This window comes from Grus americana, chromosome 11 (assembly GCF_028858705.1).
Source record: "Grus americana isolate bGruAme1 chromosome 11, bGruAme1.mat, whole genome shotgun sequence".
In the NCBI taxonomy this organism is placed as follows: Eukaryota; Metazoa; Chordata; class Aves; order Gruiformes; family Gruidae; genus Grus; species Grus americana.
Window position 1 is genome coordinate 11,540,037 of NC_072862.1, and position 18,359 is coordinate 11,558,395.

At 42.1% G+C, this 18,359-nt stretch overlaps 1 protein-coding gene across 12 annotated transcripts in view; it reads right to left on the reverse strand.

The window, feature by feature from the left end:
* Nucleotides 1-3,581: 3,581 nt before the first annotated feature.
* The window catches only part of SLC6A6 (solute carrier family 6 member 6), an 87,859-nt gene continuing 73,081 nt past the window's right edge, over nucleotides 3,582-18,359 (reverse strand). For all 12 annotated transcript variants that reach the window (XM_054838710.1, XM_054838711.1, XM_054838706.1 and 9 more), the window contains 8 exons: nucleotides 17,379-17,482; nucleotides 17,141-17,265; nucleotides 12,317-12,429; nucleotides 9,524-9,661; nucleotides 8,393-8,495; nucleotides 7,366-7,466; nucleotides 6,505-6,675; nucleotides 3,582-4,993 (listed from right to left, as the gene is read on the reverse strand). In XM_054838710.1, the coding sequence (XP_054694685.1) occupies nucleotides 4,853-4,993; nucleotides 6,505-6,675; nucleotides 7,366-7,466; nucleotides 8,393-8,495; nucleotides 9,524-9,661; nucleotides 12,317-12,429; nucleotides 17,141-17,265; nucleotides 17,379-17,482 (996 nt within the window). In that variant the 3' untranslated portion in view covers nucleotides 3,582-4,852. The remainder of the gene's footprint in view (nucleotides 4,994-6,504; nucleotides 6,676-7,365; nucleotides 7,467-8,392; nucleotides 8,496-9,523; nucleotides 9,662-12,316; nucleotides 12,430-17,140; nucleotides 17,266-17,378; nucleotides 17,483-18,359) is intronic.

Sequence of the window (18,359 nt, forward strand, 5' to 3'; positions counted from 1 at the left end):
CTTTCAACACCCCAATTTAGGAAAGGCCATTCGGACACCCTGGCAGGTTGGCTCTTTGCAGGCAAGTGGTGCTTAAACCTTCTCAATCCTCATCCTAAACAGCTCTGCAAGACTTGCAGATGTGATTTGCAGCCTTGGAATAGAAGCAATGTCCCCACTTGTGTGCGTGCATATGAGGGTGAAAGATTTCATCTACTAATCTACTTAAACACAGATTTATTTTATTACTGAAAGTGAGCAACTTCCATTGAATCTCCTGGAAATGATGTCAGGGTCATCTTTCTTCCAAGTGTACTTGAGCTGCTTAACTGACTTGTCCACTCCATTCAATACACAGCTTATTTAACATTTTATATACATTATGCCTCCATGAGTGATCCTGCAGTGACCACCAGACATGGAAGCTAATAATCAGTTATTCAAAAACGTTCAAATCCTTCTCCCACGGCTGCAGTTTTGCCATTGATGCAACGAGTGGGAGTTTTGAACCCAAGTGTGACAAGCACGACCTCAACGAAACTGTAAGTCTCCTTAGCAAATAAACACAGACTGGGAGGAGACTGGTAAAAGGCCTATCGAATGGAAATGTCCATGTGTCTTCAGATCTACTTGACTTGTCTAACGCTGAGACAGAGAAGAGGAACCAGGAGCATCTGCAGTTGAGAAAGGAGGATGCACACAGGACTGAAAACAGCTGCAGACATTAAAGGCTCTGCTGATGGTTGTTGGGGTTTTTTTGGTGTTACAGCAACTGTAAGGCTGCATCTCTTTTTATTTTGTTTTCCTCTTTCCCTCCGCTCCTGAAGAACAGCAGCGACAATCAGTTTTGCTGAGCTGTTTCAGCAGAACATTCCTAACTCCCCTCCACTCCAGGAGCTGCGCTGCTGCTGCGGGGTGACCACCAGTGTTGTTCTAGATGGCAAATACAGCTGCTAGGTTTTTGCATTTTCATTTATAAACACAAGAACAAATCCATTGTGGACCTACTATCTCACACTTTAAAGAGGACTTTTCTAAGTGTGTGGATCTGTTTGGACCAGATGAAAAAGAAAGCTACGGATGAGAAGGAAAATGAGAACAATAACAACAACAACAATAAAAAACCAGTTCTATTTATGAAATCATACTATTTAAATACCAAAATACAGACTACTGGTAAAGTCCCTTACAATAGATGCCCACTCAGTGAGATCATAACTAGTGACAGGTGAACTGAAAAAGTTTGGAAAAATTGAGAAAAATAAGAAACAGGTCAGAGAATCTTGTGGGGTAAATGTTCCCCTTTACATTTCTACTATCTCTTGATTTCAATTCAGCTGGAAATAAATGCTGCTGAAAATCTGCCGTTTTCAGGCCCAGAAGAACCCATGAATACAAGGGTACATGAAACATGAAAAAGGTGTGGGTTTTCTCTTGTTTTATTCTGGTTTTAAACTGAGGGGATCTGGTTCTAAAGATCTTAGGCCAAAACTGCACTAACTTTTCCCTGGATCCAAACCAGTTCATCTATGACTAATCATGATATTTTAATATAGAGTTCCTCATTTACATAAAACAGGTAAAATAGGTCACAAGTGTTTAAACAAGTAAATTAGGAAAAAAAATCAGTTGTATTTGAAGTCAGAAATTGGTAGAAAACACAGACTTTTGTAAAAAAATTATTTTTTAATAAATTTGGCAGAGGACCATGTTGAAATGCAAATTTATTACCAAGAAAAGTTCAGAAATCTGATAATAAAAATGTTTAGGAAAAAACCAAAACTGTAAAAATGTGAGTGTGCTCATTGGAACTCAAACCCCAGATAAAACAAGAATTATTTTATTATTTTTTTTCTGGAGGGGAGGGAAGAGGGGAGAGAGGAACTGTTTTCCAGAAACAATAATTTCTTAGCGCTTCATGAGTCCCAGCCCTCCCTTGCAGTCATGCTAAAGAGCACAGCAGGGCCAGAGAAGTTTACATAGAGAACGCTTCAATGAGGTTGTTGCATATGTGCGAGACATTTTTCACTTGGTACATGGAAGCGACTGATTTCAATGGCACAGTTTATATCAAAATGGGGCTGGGTTCTAGTTCTCTAGTAGTTGTACTTTGAAAGGTGTAGCATTAGCCCTCTGGTTCTTCTCGCAAAGACACTCTCCACAAAGCGGGAGATGGCTAAATACCCAGCTGACTCGCCGGAGACATCTTTGATGTGGCCAAACCATTTGTTGTCCCTAACTAAAGCTTGTCTCAGCTCTACAGCACAAAAGTGATGTGCAAACTATATCTCAAATGCAGTTGCATGACAATATATATATATAAAAAAAAGCATCAGTGTTTCATCTGCACTCACAAAAACCATTTAGACCCACACACACAACCTGCTACTCCCTCTTCACCCAAGCAAGCGTGCCTGTTTACTGCAGACACTAATTGTAACTCAAAAATGAGAGTCCAAGCTGAAGTCCACTAAGAGAGTTATCTTTGATTACATTTCCTTGCCTTTGATGGTTAAAGGCTATTAGAAAAAATAAATTAGCTGTATGCATGTTTCTTTATTTTGGGCACATTTGATGACACTCACTGGCTCACAAAATTTCTCCAGTGACCTTTGGATGGCTGTTGCCACTGGCCCAGCAGGTGACATTAGATGTTTGCCATCTCCAGCTGTGGAAAAGTTTCATTTATAACTCTCGTAATACAGCAACCAGAAAAAAAAACAAAGGCAATCCTGCCACGGCTGGTTTTGTTGCTGCAACTCAGCTATCGGATGTAAAAATGTGTACAAATTCAAACTAGAAAAATTTTGAAAGTTATAGATGCTGCCACTTTTTCCTTTCCTTTTTGAAATTATTTTGGTCCATCTCTTACTTTTAAATCACCGCTTTTCTGTTAGAGGAAAACCAACAAGCTGTTTGTGCTTCTGTGGCCAGTTGCCCATGGGACAAGAAAAAAATAAAATGAAACTACCGTGTAGGAATGTTAAGAACTGGATATGTTCCTGTTTAAATTACAAACTCTGCCCTGACAGACTAAGCTGACAGCAGAATAAACAGATACAAACTCTGCTTTTATCAAGCATTTCCTCTAAATATCTTTGGATAGCCTAACTGTGGTATCATAAGAAGAAAAAAAAAAAAACCCCTCTCCCTCTAATACAATGCCCACAAGAAAAGGCTGAGTTTTGCCAGAGAACCTGTTCCCAGCACAACCTGCTCAAGTTTAAAAAAAAAAGAAAAAAAAAAAAAAAAAAGAAGGCTTTTGCCCCACTCCTATGCTCCTTGTAGTGGTTTCTCTTCACTCCCCAGTCTAACCTGGAACAGTATGCAATTCCATTTCAGTGTTACATGTTTCCTTTGCTTTAATGTAAAAATCTCAAAACCCCTGTTTCTTCAGCAGATAAGATTCATAAGCTTCATAAATATGTCTGCCACACTTCACCCCCCCCCCAAAAAAAAATTAAAATCATGGTTTAACCCAATGATGGGTAGGGAGACTGGGGGCCCTACGTCCACTGCTGCTATTTAGTAATATGGGACAAGGGACTTTTAGTCCTTTTGTCTGCTCCCCCAACAGTAACCACCCCACCCCCCCCCCCCAATAAATAAATAAAGCAAATCCTGGTTACCGAACTTGGCAAAGCATTTTTGAGATACATGGATGAAAAGCACCCGTTTGCTAAGTGATATTATTATATTCATTACTATTATTGTTAACAACGCGTCTGTTATAAATGCCGGTTACACCAGGTGTAGGTGAACGGTTTTGTTCCTCCTGTTGGGGATGACCTGATTTGTGTTCACCTTTGGACAGTCAGAGTCCACAAGGGATTCTTTTATTTTTCTGCCTGAAACCAGAGTCCAATAACTAACAATGCAAACAAATGAGCAAGCGAATGCCTGAAGCCCCAAGAGGGCAGGTGCTGCTCTTCCCCACTCGGCTCCGGGGCATTCACCCCTGCTGCCCCCCCTTCATTCCCCCCCCAGCTTGCAGAATTCAAATTTACACCAGTGCCACCACAGTAAAATATGCTTTGCTGGAAAACTCAGGAGCAGGTACTCAACCTCCCAGCTCACGCACAAACTGCAGGCATTTTGCTTAAGTAAAAAAAAAAACCAAAAACCAACACCTGAAAACCTAGGAAAAAAAAAAAAGAAAATAAAAAAGAGTGAACCATGCCAAATCCTGCAAACGCCTTCCTGAAGTCCTCCTCTCGCCTGTGTGACAGGGTCCCATGCATGGGAGGGATGGCCACAAGGCTTTTCACACCCAACTTCTCTGCCTCCCCTGCAAACTCTCTGCTCCAGCTGCCCGGCTGTATCTTTATTCAGGGACTGTGCTAAACATAACTGTACCCTTTCCCCAATGTGACCCTGAAGTCTGTCGTTTACCACAATTGAACCAGAGGGTGGAAATACTACACCTTTGAAAATTCTCTTGAAACAGCGTTTTTTTAAAATCATCTCTCTCAACAGAGCTTCTTTTGTGTGTTCTGTAGGTTACCCTGCTCCCAACCATACCAGCACCTAAAATTGCTTTCTGAGACTTGAATGTATTGCTGGCAAGACAATCAATTCAAGTGGTAAGGTGTATAATATTTAGAGATAAAGATATATATATTTAAAAAAACCCAATACTAGTAAATTCCTGTAATATGTCTAGTCTGATATGAAAGCTCTCCCTCTACAGAGAGACATCTGCTGTGATTACGTTACAAAATATTAAAAAAAAAACACACACAAAAAATAACTTTCTCTGTGAGAAATAAAAATAAATCCTAGTGCAAATATAAAGCTCTGTAAACCTGGTCCTATGAGAATCTATGGTTAGTAAACGGCAGTTAAAGCAGGTTTATCCTCTCACAGAGAGAGCTCACATCATGGTTTCCACAATGATATGAGTTGGCTTGATCAATCCGCCATTCGAAGTTCCATTGGGGCAGAAGGGGGTGCCGCTCTCCGTTTCTTTGGACCATCGATTCACTTCCTTGGGGGCAGCCACTGCTTTTATCCTCTGAAAGAAAGAAGAAAAGTGAAGGTGAGAAGACCAAGCGGCCCCCGCAACTCCATGCGCAGGATGGAGGACATGGCCATCCAAGGATGGGGACAGTGGCCATCAGAGACATGCGTATGCCGTGTGGCTCTGCAAGGACATGGGGACCCGGGCTGCAGAGCACCGCCTTCGACTTTTGCTCAGCTGCAGAGCCTGATTTGACGCAGGCAAGTCAGACACGAGAGAGCATTCACGGCATTATCCAGCATCCTGCACGCTGGGCTTTCAGCGCTGCAGCTGCTGCTCAAATTACGTGCGTTCTGCTTCCTCATTTAGAAACAACTCTGCCTTTTAGCCCAGCCGTTCATTGCCAAGTGGCAACTTCTCTCCTACATCTCAGTTCACAAAGGAAGGGATAAATGGCATCTGACCAGTGTTTACTCTCTTTCCTTTCCTAACATGGTCTTTAAGGAGTGTTTTGGCTACTTTTAGACTTGTCTCTCAATAGATGCTGACAATGTAGGCAGGAAAATAAACACTCATGAAAATGCTCTGGCCACAGCTGAAAAAGACCATTAACACTTGGAGGAAAACAAATGCAAGTGTTTGTGCTCTGGGAAACGTTCTTTTTTTCATTCTATTCTTTTTTTTCCTAACCCAAAGTGTCCCACTTTCTCCTCCAAGAATACCCTGGGCTGCATTTAAGACCGTCTCATTAGGCAAAACCAAAACTAATCTGAAACCTTAGAAGAGAATGGTTAAGTTTCATGCTTGCCTAGTCTCTAAAAACTTTCCACTGGAAGAAAAACAAACCAGGGGAACCTGTGCTGAACTGCAAAGGGTACGAGATTGCCTGCAAATTCAAACCTGAGAGAATCTGCACTGTTAAGTCTGAATCCGATCCAGTTTTCCCAAGATCAGGGCAATCTGGATGCAGTGTTAGTATTTTGATTTGATTCATTAGAAATAAAAAAAACCCCACAACAAAAAAGGCTAAAAAGTGAAGCCCACTGGCAGGAAGGCTTGCCTTTAATCCAGTCCCCCAGCGTGAAGGCCATGCCACACAATACACAGGTGGACCCAAATTTCCCTGAAATTCAATGAGCTCTTAGACAGCTGGGGTTGATCCAAGTCTCTCTCTCTCTCTTATTTCCTCGGTGCTTTGTAGGATGGTGCTTTCTTGTCCCCATGGGCTGGAGAAGAGACATCTGGCACTCGGAAGTACCCCAGTCCTTGAGCACTTGTCTGCACATGGTGGCAATGATTTGCCAAGCTAGAAACTGCAGACGTGCGATGCAAGTAAAATCACCTGGTGTTTGTCTGAGGACAGAAGGCTGTGTGTTTGTTCTGTTTCTACTGTTTGCCCAAAGGACAGGTGATCTTTAACAGTCTTATTTGCATTCACTGCAGGAGAGGCACCCAACTTTGCCCCACCTGGATAAGGTGGCAGCTTTCCAAGCATTGTGCTCATTTTGTAAAAAACACAGCAAAAGCTCCCTTTCTTCTCTAGACAGACAACTGGTTGCTCTTACCTCAATAAGCGACCCATCTGACTGTATGATGCGGATGACCATCACCATAGGGATGCAGATCATGGAGGAAAGGGCAAGAACCCAGCCCAAGCCAATTGCCCAGTCTGGGTATGTGTAGACCTTGTTGTATGTCAGTGGTTTGTACTTGGCCAAAGAAAAGATAAAGCACCCCTGTGAGTGAGAAAGGAAAACAAAGTGAGGCTCAAATAATGGTGAAAGCAGTATGGCTCTGGTGCTACCAATGGCCCTAAGGAAGACAGGCAGTGAAAGGCAGAGCTGATGGATACCATATGTATTTTAAACCAATGGAGGAATTATTATTCCATTTAAGTTATTGAAAGAGCATCTGCTTATAGGTAAAGTGTTGCTTGCACTAGGTGTCAAGCAATGGTGCTGAACAGCTGCAGCACGTTGCCTGTTCTTTTTTAGGGCTCGAATACTTGCTGTACATTGTAAGGAGCTTACTGGGGTGTTCTTCCCCGCAAATGAAATACTTCAAGCTGAGTGTCAGCCTCAGACTGCTCAAGCCTTTTTGTTAAAATGTCCTAGTAGTCCTCTCACTTCAAGCAGGGACTGTTCTTTGGAGAATGAGTTTTCTGTGTCATGAATGTAATATTTTGCCAATCCTAAGAAAAAAACACTCAAGTGTAGACAACTGCAATTTGCACAGGCACAGCAGAGAGCTGTCACATTAACAGCTAACATCTGAGAAGACGATGTCTTTGAGGTGTATGTTCAAGCCACCAGCAGCTCTTTACAAATTGGTCTCTGAATGCCACAGCCTACACTTGAAGAGAAGCAGTAAGAAGCGGCTCAGAGCTGCTACGTGGAAAACTTGGAAAAGCCTGGGTCAGTACTCACCACGCAAAGAACTGGTGTGATCACAATCCAGCTCCATTTCATCCAGGGACCAGGTCTGTATCCAATCATATCCTCAATGGCATCATAAATATTATCAGCGCCTGTAACAGCCAGTGAGTGCATCTATCAGAATCGAGCATATAAAAGCCATGTAAGGCTGCTTTTCTAGCCCCCCCCCCCAAGAGGTATTTAAAGGTAAGATGAGTGTGTCAGGTGTATTGTTCAAATGTTTCCCATGGCTGTGAATTTCAAGATGATTTTCTCCTTGAGAAGCTCAAAGGTTGGAGGACTCTCTCATCCTATACACTCCTCATTACTTAGATGCAGGAGTGCAATGCTAATCCCTCCTGCCCACTCCTCTCCCCAGACTCTCACTGATTTTGCTGGGGGGGATCACCATGGGAAGGACCCAACAGCAAATGGTACACTCTGCTTCTACAGAAGTTTGATGCAAAATGAAGGCTTTGTTTGTTTTGCTTTTCTAAGGAGATGGAGTACATGAAGAATCAGGGAAATGACCAGTCCTAAGCAGCAAACATCTGGTCATTCCTTGGCTACCGTCTCAGGCAGCTACACAGGCTACTGTCAGACCTTGGTACTCAGCATCGCCTAAAAAATAACAGGACAGAATACACTTTTCTGTCAGCTTTCTTTTTCTATTTCCTATTTGGTTGGCTTGCCCCTTGCAGACATTGCAGCTCTGAAAGGAAATTCTCTGAGAGACAAACAGAAATTTTCACGGCTGGCCAAACTTTCAACTCTCCTCTCTAAACTTAACACATGTAAATGCTTAATTGTGTCTTTATTAATTAGCAATGGAAAAATACTCATTTTTGTGTGGAAAAACACTGGAGGTTGGCTTCATCCCAGATGCAAATTTGTCTCCAAGGGATCAGTGCAAATTTATATTAATGGCATGTGTCTGTTGCTGGGAAGAAGATTCTGGGGTGGCTGATGATTAAACGTTTGGCTAGCAAAATTGTCACTGACTCATCAAAAGGTATCAGATGAAAGGATTCTCACTTACCATAAACCCAGGCTACAGCAATACATTCAAAGAATGCAACCCACAAAAGGCATACACCACTAGCTGCATAGTAGTCAAAGAGTTGAAAAACATACATGCCACCCTGTAACAGAGAGAAACAACGGATTATGATCCAACAGGAAAAAAACCTGAATACTTCAGGCTCAGCTCCCAGTAACATCTACCGACATGCCTTAATGACTGCTGTCTAACAAGAAGAAATATCAAGCAAGTTGGTAAGGTAAATATTTAGCATTACCTTCCCCAGGGAATATGCATGTTTACTACATGCATCCAAACAAGACGACGATTAAACAAAATTAAGCCACTTAGGATAATCTCCTGAGACACTTAAATCTTTCCTTCTTAAAAGTATTTTAGGATGGGCATTTATAGAAACAAATGATGTAAAGAAATAACAGGTCATCTCGTAACATCAACGTCTCCAAAATACTAAAAATGGAAGTCAGTTCTTCAGGGGGGTTTTCGATTATGACTTCAATGGAAAGACTTTTTTCCTGAGAATAGTTCATTTTTCTTTCTAACTCTATTTATACTATGCTGTTAGACTCTTTGCTCTCACTACACTGAACTGTATATATCTGCACTTTTACTTGAAAAACTGTGTTTGTTAGGCACCTCGGGTGCAGGTACTATTTTAATTCCCACAATCATGCTCTTCCAGTTGTTTTTAAAATCTGGCTTGGATTTTATTTTGGAGATAAGTATCACAACAGTGCAGCCACTGGAACATATTCCTGTCTTGTTTATACTAGAATAAATTCAGGGGTATTTATTTCATACAAATCTGTGTAACTAAGATAAAAATCTCTTTCCCTGCATGCACTGGATGGATTCTTAATCTGCTCTGCTGAAGGTTCCCAATGCATTTCATCATTTGGAGCCAGATGTTAATATTCATACTCATGCTGATTAGTACCTGAGATCAGATTGAATTTAATGAAATTTCATTTCTCTGTTCCTCTGACTGAAAAGGGGGGAATATATAGCTCCCTTTCAGATCTAGGGATGAAAGATGCTCTGTAGATCTAAAGATCACCACTCCTCTGAGTGGCTAATTTCATGCAGTCTCATTCATAGCTAAAATTGGTCAAAAAATTGGCTACTTACCTCAGTCACCATAGTTAGTCCCAGAAGATAGCTAAGGAAACATACTATAGCGATGAAGATTTCCCGTCGGTAACCCTTCCTTAGGAAGGATGGGTGCAGATCAACTAATGACGTGATCTGTCCTTCAACTTCAACAAACTAAAGGGGAAAAACAACAACAAAGAAACGTGACTTGAAAATTACCCGCCATGCATTTTATCCGGGCTCATACTTAAACAAAGGCTCCACAGCAACACCATGACTGCGCTCTGTTGCGAAATGCTGCTCTGAATGAATAAATCGGAAGCCATCCCATTGTAACCCAGAGGTTGAAGCGTGGGGGCAGTTTTCAGGTTGGAACAAGCTTTCGGAATTGCCATTCATTTCCTAGCAGCCTTACGAACTACCAAAGGGGCTCTGAAAATGCAAGCCACAAGGATAAAGAACTTAATTTGATGACAGCCATTATGTGGCATTTATGTTGTAGCTGTTCCAGAAGACGTATGCTAGAAAAGAGGCAGAGAGAAAGCACCCAAAAAAGCCTAAGCTAGAACAGTACCTCCCAGTCTTTTTTTGATGTGCCAGACAACCTCACAGGTACTAGTTAGGTTAATCCCACAATTGGATAGAATTCTACTCTTGGGTCTGCTAGTGAAAAATCCAGCCAAGGGAAAGCAGACTTTGATGTGAAATAGCAGCACTTCTTGACTGAACTTGTCTTTTCTGAACCTGTGAGCAGAGTACCTCTGACTGAGGCTCTGGGGTACTTCTGCAGCAAGAATGGAGCTGTACGTACAGTTCCCACACAAAGATTTGGTAAACCATTTGCACGTGTAGACCAAAAATAAGCTCTGAATAAACGAGCTAAAAATCTTACATTATCTAGCTTCATGATAACTGTACTTCTACTTACTTGCCAGTGGAAAACTGCATGTAAGATGTGTATCTTGAGTTAACCAAATAACCCAAACTGGATTTGAATGCAAGTTTAAAGTTAATCGAAAATGAGATGCATTTCACCATTGAGAAAAGCGACTACTGAACTGTGCCCAAACAAATCGGAAGAAGGGATCATTCAGCTGATCTGTACTTTCAGCCTGGCAAGGTACAAAAGCACCGAGTTCACTGAAGACATGAGGCTATCATGGAGAGCCAAGGCTGCCTGTGTAGAAATGATCTTCACTTGAAGTGGATACATCATCTCATAACTAATGAGTTATCACGGGGAGTCTGTGAAAAGCTACCTTTTCCTACCCAGTATTTATATTGCTCTTACAGTGCCTGGAAGTGCCCTGTAACAACTCTACCCTCTTTGACCACAGGCTGAAGCTCCATTTTGGAAATACAAACCATCCTGCAAACATGCCACCAGATTTTGTTGCCTCCTGTCTTGTTACTCTGACTTCTGTAAAACTGGTTTTCTTTTTAAATGCAACCCTTTCCTTTGGGCTGATTTGATCTTAAACTGCTCTGGCATTCCAGAAACCTGCTTGACTGCACTCCAAAAAACCAGAGGGGTGGAGGAGAGAAATTAAGCGCTCCAATTAGTTTTAATCATTCTATGCAGTGAGGAGCTTTTTAAAATTACTAGACAGCTTCCAATTTGCATAAGCACGGGGCTGTTGAACCATGGCATTGGGCACTTTTACATTTACTTTGGAACGATTGAAAGTTGCTCACTAGAGTTCAAAGATTAAGCCGTAAAGAGGAATTTAGGGCAAATGGAATATCAAAAAACTAAGAGATTAAATACACAACAACTGGGTAAAAATCCATTTACAGATCTCTCCTCATACAAGAGAGCATTTAGGCTAAATGAACATTTCATCCTTACCAAATGGGTTTTTATAATCTTAGTGACTTTCCATTTGAGCGTAGAAAGCTGCCTGTTGCCCTGAAAACCAGCAATTTTGAATGTGTAGTTACTGCATAATCCCTGGTCACCCATGGTTCCTTATAAGTGGACTGTCTAGAAATGATTTACAGGTTCTTTTGTGGTATTTAGTCCAACATTCCTATAAGCAACCACTGGGAAAAATAACCCAACTTCTTGGACTGAACTTTTTGATTTTTTCATGCTCACTAATTAATAGCAGCATGTGCTGCAAAATTAGTACAGCTGAAACCTGATACACTTTCTGGCCCGTTCGGAGGTACTGAATGTGCACTGGTGACGTGAAAGTCAGCAGGATCCCACATTGCTCAGCACCTCCGAGCCCAAGGCCACCAAAAGGCTGTGGCGCTGTCCTCCAACTGTTCACAAAGCCACCCTGGATGTACTGTATGAAACATTTTGTGCTTTTTGTGCCTCACAATGGCTTTGCTTTTCCTTTTTGGCACTTGGCAACTATCAAAGCCTGTATCCCTCATAGTTATTAATTCTTACAAAGTGTTTTAATGATGGTGTATACACACCACAGCTGATCACAATGGCACAAAGTACTCTGTGGAACAGACTGCTGCAGTCTTTTATGTTTCAAAATGATTAAGCTCTTCTCCAAAGCAGGAAAATATTGCACCATGACGAAAATGGTCGTATTCTGCAGCCAGACTAGGACTGATACTTAGGTTAGGAAGTATTGCCCCAGTCTTGTGGACTCCATTAACTCCTGATGACAAAGACTTACTGAGCAGCATCATGCTATGAATTGACAGTCATAGGTTCATCAAATGCCAACTAAAAAGCAACCCAGATGAATTCCTCTTAAGCAGCATTAGAAGTATTCTCTTCTTAACTCATGCTTGTAAACCCAGGTCTTCTCAGTCAGCAGCGCCGAGACAATAAGCCATGCATCTCTTACCCATCGTACTAACCTGGCTATCCAGTCCAAGCAACAGAAGCATAATAAAAAAAAGGATTGCCCAAAAGGTGGGCAGCGGCATCATGGACACAGCTTTTGGGTAGGCAATAAAGGCCAGGCCTGGACCTAGAGAAACAGAAAATAGGAAAGGGGGAAGGGAAGGGAAGAGAAATAGTAAGTACCAGCTCTTTGGTAAAGGTAGCCACACTCAAATGCAGGAATGCCTGGTTCCGTTCAGATAAATCCAAACGCGGCTGGAAATACCAGAAGTTAAACAGTTTGGCTCTTTTATCTGAAATCGAAGCACGCATGACTATAGCAGAAACCACAGGCAAACCCCCGAGGCCATTGCTAAGAGATCACCAGTTTTAACATCTGTCTCAAACATGCCAATAATGGAGGTGGTCCTACACCTGCCCTGCTCGGACACTGGACAGTATTGGGGCCAGGGGGGAGAAGGGGTGACCCAGGGGAATGGCAGAATCCCACTGCTAGCCCACACGGTCACGATGAAGATGATGATGATGAAACTCTTTTGCATGCAGGGAAGGGACTCTGCTCCAAACATTCCCTGGGATCTTTGCTAATACAACCACTGCCTCCCTCTGTATGCAACCGCCAAACCCAGCATGGCTTTTCTAGAGCGGGGTTTGCACTCCAGGATTCTGCTCCTTTGCTTCTGCAAACCCTCACCACTGCACTGAAGGGATCAGGCTACCCTTAGTTATATCAGCTGTGGTCCCTGGAAAAAAAAAAAAAATGCCTTCTGCGGTTAGGAGTTGCTGGGGTGTAAAATCACTCTGTGTAAATTGCTTCTCCGTGCTGTCACATCACCTGCCCCTATCTGGCCAGCCTAGGCAGACCTGCCACGGTGACGCTGAATATGACCAACATCATCCCAAGTGCAGGATGGATTGCAACAGTCTGGGAGCACCAGCGGGGCTGGTGAGAAGTGCCCGGCTTCTCTGCTCTGGAAACTAAAGCCTTGTGTGCAAGGGCTCATCACTAGACTGGGTCTCGTCTGCGCCGTGGACCAGACGGCATCTCACTCATACCCACACACCGAGCATACGTGCAGTGCTCTCGCACGCTGATCTGCAAAGGCGCTCTCACCTGAGCCAGGTGCTACCAGCTATCGCTTATGAGAGCTTTTGGCGAGAGAGAAAGAGCCCTCTCCAAGTGGGAGACAGGAACACTGGGAAGCCGGCATTTATGGCAGGCTCTCAAAGTGGCTGTAGAAATTTAGTGAAGTTGACAAAAATTTCTGAGGGCAGATTTAAATTCAGAGTAAACCCAGAATGCCTGGCTTATCTGCTTGTTTGTTTTAAGGAGCCTCAAAATGCAGCATTTTCCAGGATTTTAAAGTAGATTCAAGTAATTTTCAATAGGAAAAGGAATTGTTTTAAACTGCTGCAGTGCAGGGACAGAAATCTTATCTCTGATCTGTACAGAAAAATCTCTAACACTGCTCTTCCTACCTCCCACTTTTTCTTTCCAACAAGAAAGATGGAAAAAGAAGCAAGAGAAAGAGGTAAAAAAAAAGATGACTTTTTTTCAAACTAAAGAAACTTTAAGTCACTGAAAATAATTGAATAGAAATAAATACAAATTAGCCAACAATTGAGCAACTAATTTTATTTAAGATTTCATACGACAGAAGATACCAAAAAACTGGTGAATGTCTCAAATTTTGGAGGGCTTTCTTTTTTCCCCCTAATTCAGTGGATACAGTAGATCCTCCCCGAGGGAGAACTGCTACCAGACGGTATTTGCAGCTGATCTGTGCAATTGATGAGACAGATGTAAAACTGCTCTCCTCAAAACCTGCTGCAATTCTGTATGCTTTGGCCAGTGAAACTGTCCTTGCACTGTGATACAGTCTAATACCAAGTGCCCTAGGCCCTGTGCTAGCTTTCATTTGCCTTTGAAACTAAAAGTGTTGAAATATAAAGAGAAAAGTCCATGTGCAATAAAATGTTCCTGGCATTCCCTCGACTGAACATAAATAATCCAAAAATCTTATTTAATTTGAAACTGTTGCTCTGAAGGGTGTTTTGCAAAAGTGAAGCACTTGTGGCTGCTATTAAGAGCTAATTAGGACTGCCACAATCCCAGTCGCCTTGCCGGCCGTTTGCCGGTGATGTGCTGCAAGCAGCGAAGGAGGAGGCAGAGACTGGACAGGCATTAGGACGGTCAAGGCACTATAGTCAGGCCTGCTTAATCTGAACTTGGTTGCAAATGGGATTAAAAAAACCCAACAAAAATAACAGGCAAATTTTGTGCTCTTTTATCACTGCTACGAATTGCACAGGTGGTAAAGTATTTCTTCCTGTCAAAGAGAGACACAGCACAGATTAGACAGGACTCACTATGGCTTTGTTGAGCCTCCACTGCTTTCTTTTCTCCCTTTAAAAATATTCCTGAAAAAAATCAAGTGCTATTTATTAAAAGTCTCCTTTCACTGGGAAGTCAAAGGGGTCCAATGTAACTGTCGTGTAAGTCTAAGCCAGTGAAAACTGGCAGCGGCGACCAGTGCTTTATGTGGGAGCCACCCCTCGCTGGCGAGGGTGTCCCAGAACACTGCATCAAGGCTGAATCTGGCACAGGTAAAAAATGTGGCCATGAGATTCTGCTGTCAGCAAATTTGATGATGTTCCCCTGGCTCGCAGGAGGGCAAACAAGAAAACAAATGGTGTCACGCATAGGGCAGGAGGGATTTAACTCGCTGGGCAGAGATGGGGGAGAGCAGGAGGTCTTGGCCCCATGGACAGAGACCTCTCCCTGGTGCTATGGCCAAGCAGCAGCGCCTCTCCTCACCTTTTTCCTGACCCAGGGAAGCGGTTCTGACCTTGCATCTTAAGAAATCAAAAAAGGCAAGGCCAAAAAAAGAGGCCCAAGCACCAGCTGAATGTCCCTGAGCTGAGAGGTCAGCAGTGGGGCAGCAAGTGCTTCCCCACAGCTCCAGAGGGACCAAAGGGTCTCCAGTGGTTCTGCGCTTGATCTCTGCCAAGAAAGGCAGCAAGGAAACCCATAGGAAGTGGTTTGGACAATTTTGGTAATGCTTACTATCATGTAAGAATGTCCCTTAAGATTTAGCTGAAGACCAGCCAGTGATGATGGGCAACCCGCTGAACTGTGAGATGGTTGCAATCTCTGGCCATTAGCGACTAGAGCTGAATTTAAATAAAGTAGAAAACCTGAAGGAATTGACAACAAAATATGCAAGAAACTGAAAACCAAGCTCGGAAGCTAATCAGAGCCCTTGTTGCTTCTATAATAAGCTATAAAATTCCTCCTTTAAAAAAATGTTTTTGAGCCATTGATGAAAAAATGCTATGTAAACACTAAGTCTGTTCGTTAATTTGTATTTAAACATTACTTAACAACCCAGTGTTACTATTAAATTGTTTAATTCTAAAAATGACAAGCAACAGGAATACGTGTGTGTTTATCAGAGATTTAATAATAAAAATTAGAACAAATACTGACCAGATAAAAACCTAATGTGGAAATATTTAAAAATGCTATTCTTGGAATTGATCCACCTACATCTTAAAAAAAATGGGGCTATTTATGATTCATTCAATAGGATTATTCCCTTGCTTCCTGTTTTCAAACAAAGCAATCAACCTCCGATCAAAATAAGCATTATGGCCAAGACCATTAACTAATTGCACTTGCGAGAGTTATGCCAATTGCAGCCACCCAAGAATCCAGCAGTGCCACCAATGTCATTAGTTTCTCATTAGCCCTTGTCAAGTGAGATATTTTTCTTGAAGACTTAACTCCCAGAGCCATGTGATTAGAAGATATATTGACTTTTTCTTTTTAATGCATGTTTGCAGAGGAAAGCTTTCAAATACTATGCAGGTGAATTAAAATTGCTCAAAAAAAAATCAGAAAGAAATGCCAAAAGTGCACTCAGGTGCCATTATTACTTGAATCTGATTAGCTTTAAGCCTCATGGCTGTCAAAGCCTGACTCATTATTTTTGAATGGTAATTCCCATCTAATATATCTGTTCTACGTGAAAACACATGGCTACACCTGCCCTCATGGACAAGACATGCACAGAGGGGAAAAAATTTCATCTGTTTTGTCTGAGATACATTCACATGCTATGAGGATTTAGCCCTCTTCAGCTGCAAGTGCGTGGCTGAGCGTTAATGGAAAGAGCACTTCTGAAATACGGGAGGAACCTAAGTGGACATCCAGTTTCAAAATGGACTTCTCACAGTTCTAGCAACTCACTCCAAAGCTACAGAGGACAAATGCAGGATTGGAACAACTAGAGTTCCTGCGGATGAAATGGTCCACAGAACCCAGGAGAAGGAGTTCTCCAACTTCTCTTGCCTTTCTGTGAGACTTGGGAATATATGCATGTATGTTCCTTCAAAAGGTCAAGGTAATATTCCCACTGCAGCGCTCTGCTGTGAGCAAGCAAAACTAAGCTATGAAAAATACATAAACACCAGTTATTTGCATTTGAATAAAAATAAAGGTAGTCTGAAAAGAAGGATGGAATAAATTTTTGAATCAATGACATTCTGGACCCTAGATAATGGTGTGGTTACTTTAATCTCAACTCAAATAGATTAGCATACTCTAGGAAATACGTTCGCTGCCCTTTTAATCAAGATAGAGTAAACAACACAACCCCACCTAACCCTCACTGCTCTAGATGAAAGCCCGAATCAACAAAGTGCTTATTTTTCTGGAGATTATGGGAAATCTTGTTCTGTTTTTATTGCTTAGATGTTAGCTGATTGAGTCTGCAGAACTTTGCTCACACGCTAGGCGGCAGTGCCCACCACCACTGCCACCAATACCATCGTACCTGACTCTGCCACATCAGCAATGTTCACCCCTTGCTCTTGTGCCATGAAGCCCAGGACGGAAAAAATTGCGAAGCCAGACACAAAACTGGTACCACTGTTCAGGCATCCCAGCAGCAAACAGTCCCTAAGTCACACATATGTCATGGAGCAAGTTAATTAAAAAAAAATTAACCCATTGTCCCTACTTTATTTACATCATTTAGCTAAAACACTAAACCCCCTTGGATGGAAACTTGCCTATAGCAGTTGTATTTGTACTTGTTGTAGCTCCCCAGGGAAGTCATTGCTCCTAAGCAGATTGCATATGAGAAGAAGATTTGTGTCCCTGCATCTATCCAGACCTAAAGGGAAAGACGGAAAGACTGTTATTACTTGCATCGTTGCATTGTAACACTCAATGCAAACACACAGTTCAAGCTAAGCAAAAATCAACAAAATAATTGCTTCCATTGAGGGTGATAGCTAAAGATCAGGGATGGAGGGAAAGAGACCATCACATTTGCAAGTTTGGCTTTTATAGGGAAAAGAAAATTGTTAGCGTCAGAGCCCACAAGATCATCTCTACAACAGTTCCTGTATCCCCTCCCCAGAGGTGCTCAGTATTTCTAGTTTCCTAGTCATTCAGCTGAGCCTTCCTGTTGGCGCAACAATAAACGTGTTTCAGCTCAATAGGAAATGCAGGAGTATTTATAACATTGTTCATTTCTGTTGTAACTCATTTCAGTTAGAATCAGCCGATAGTCACTAAACTGAGGATGTGAAAAGCTTGAGAAACAGGCTTGTGCATTTGGTTTGTTTATTTTTCTGGCTTTCTGGTTGGTTTTGTACCTGTTCAAATGCAAGATAAAAAGCCACAGGGGTGGGGGGAAAACAAGCAAAATACAATGCACTTTATAAGATACGTATCTGATCTCGGTCTCATGATTCTTTCTACTGATGACATTAAAAAAACATATACAGAGTGAAATAACAGTACACTATCAATTGGTTAGTAAATACATAACAAGCTATCAAAATGCATCCATTGAATCCCATCTGGTCTCTTCTTTTTGCTAATGCAAATCTGCTAACACCAGTAGAAACCACCAAGGAGTCTGAGTAAGTGAGAATTAAGACTGTAGACCATTACCTCCTCCCTCCCACCATCGCTTCCCAGCACCTTGCTGACTGCTGTCTCCTTGGAGATGATGCTTTTTTGCTAGACCGTGGGAGGGGGCC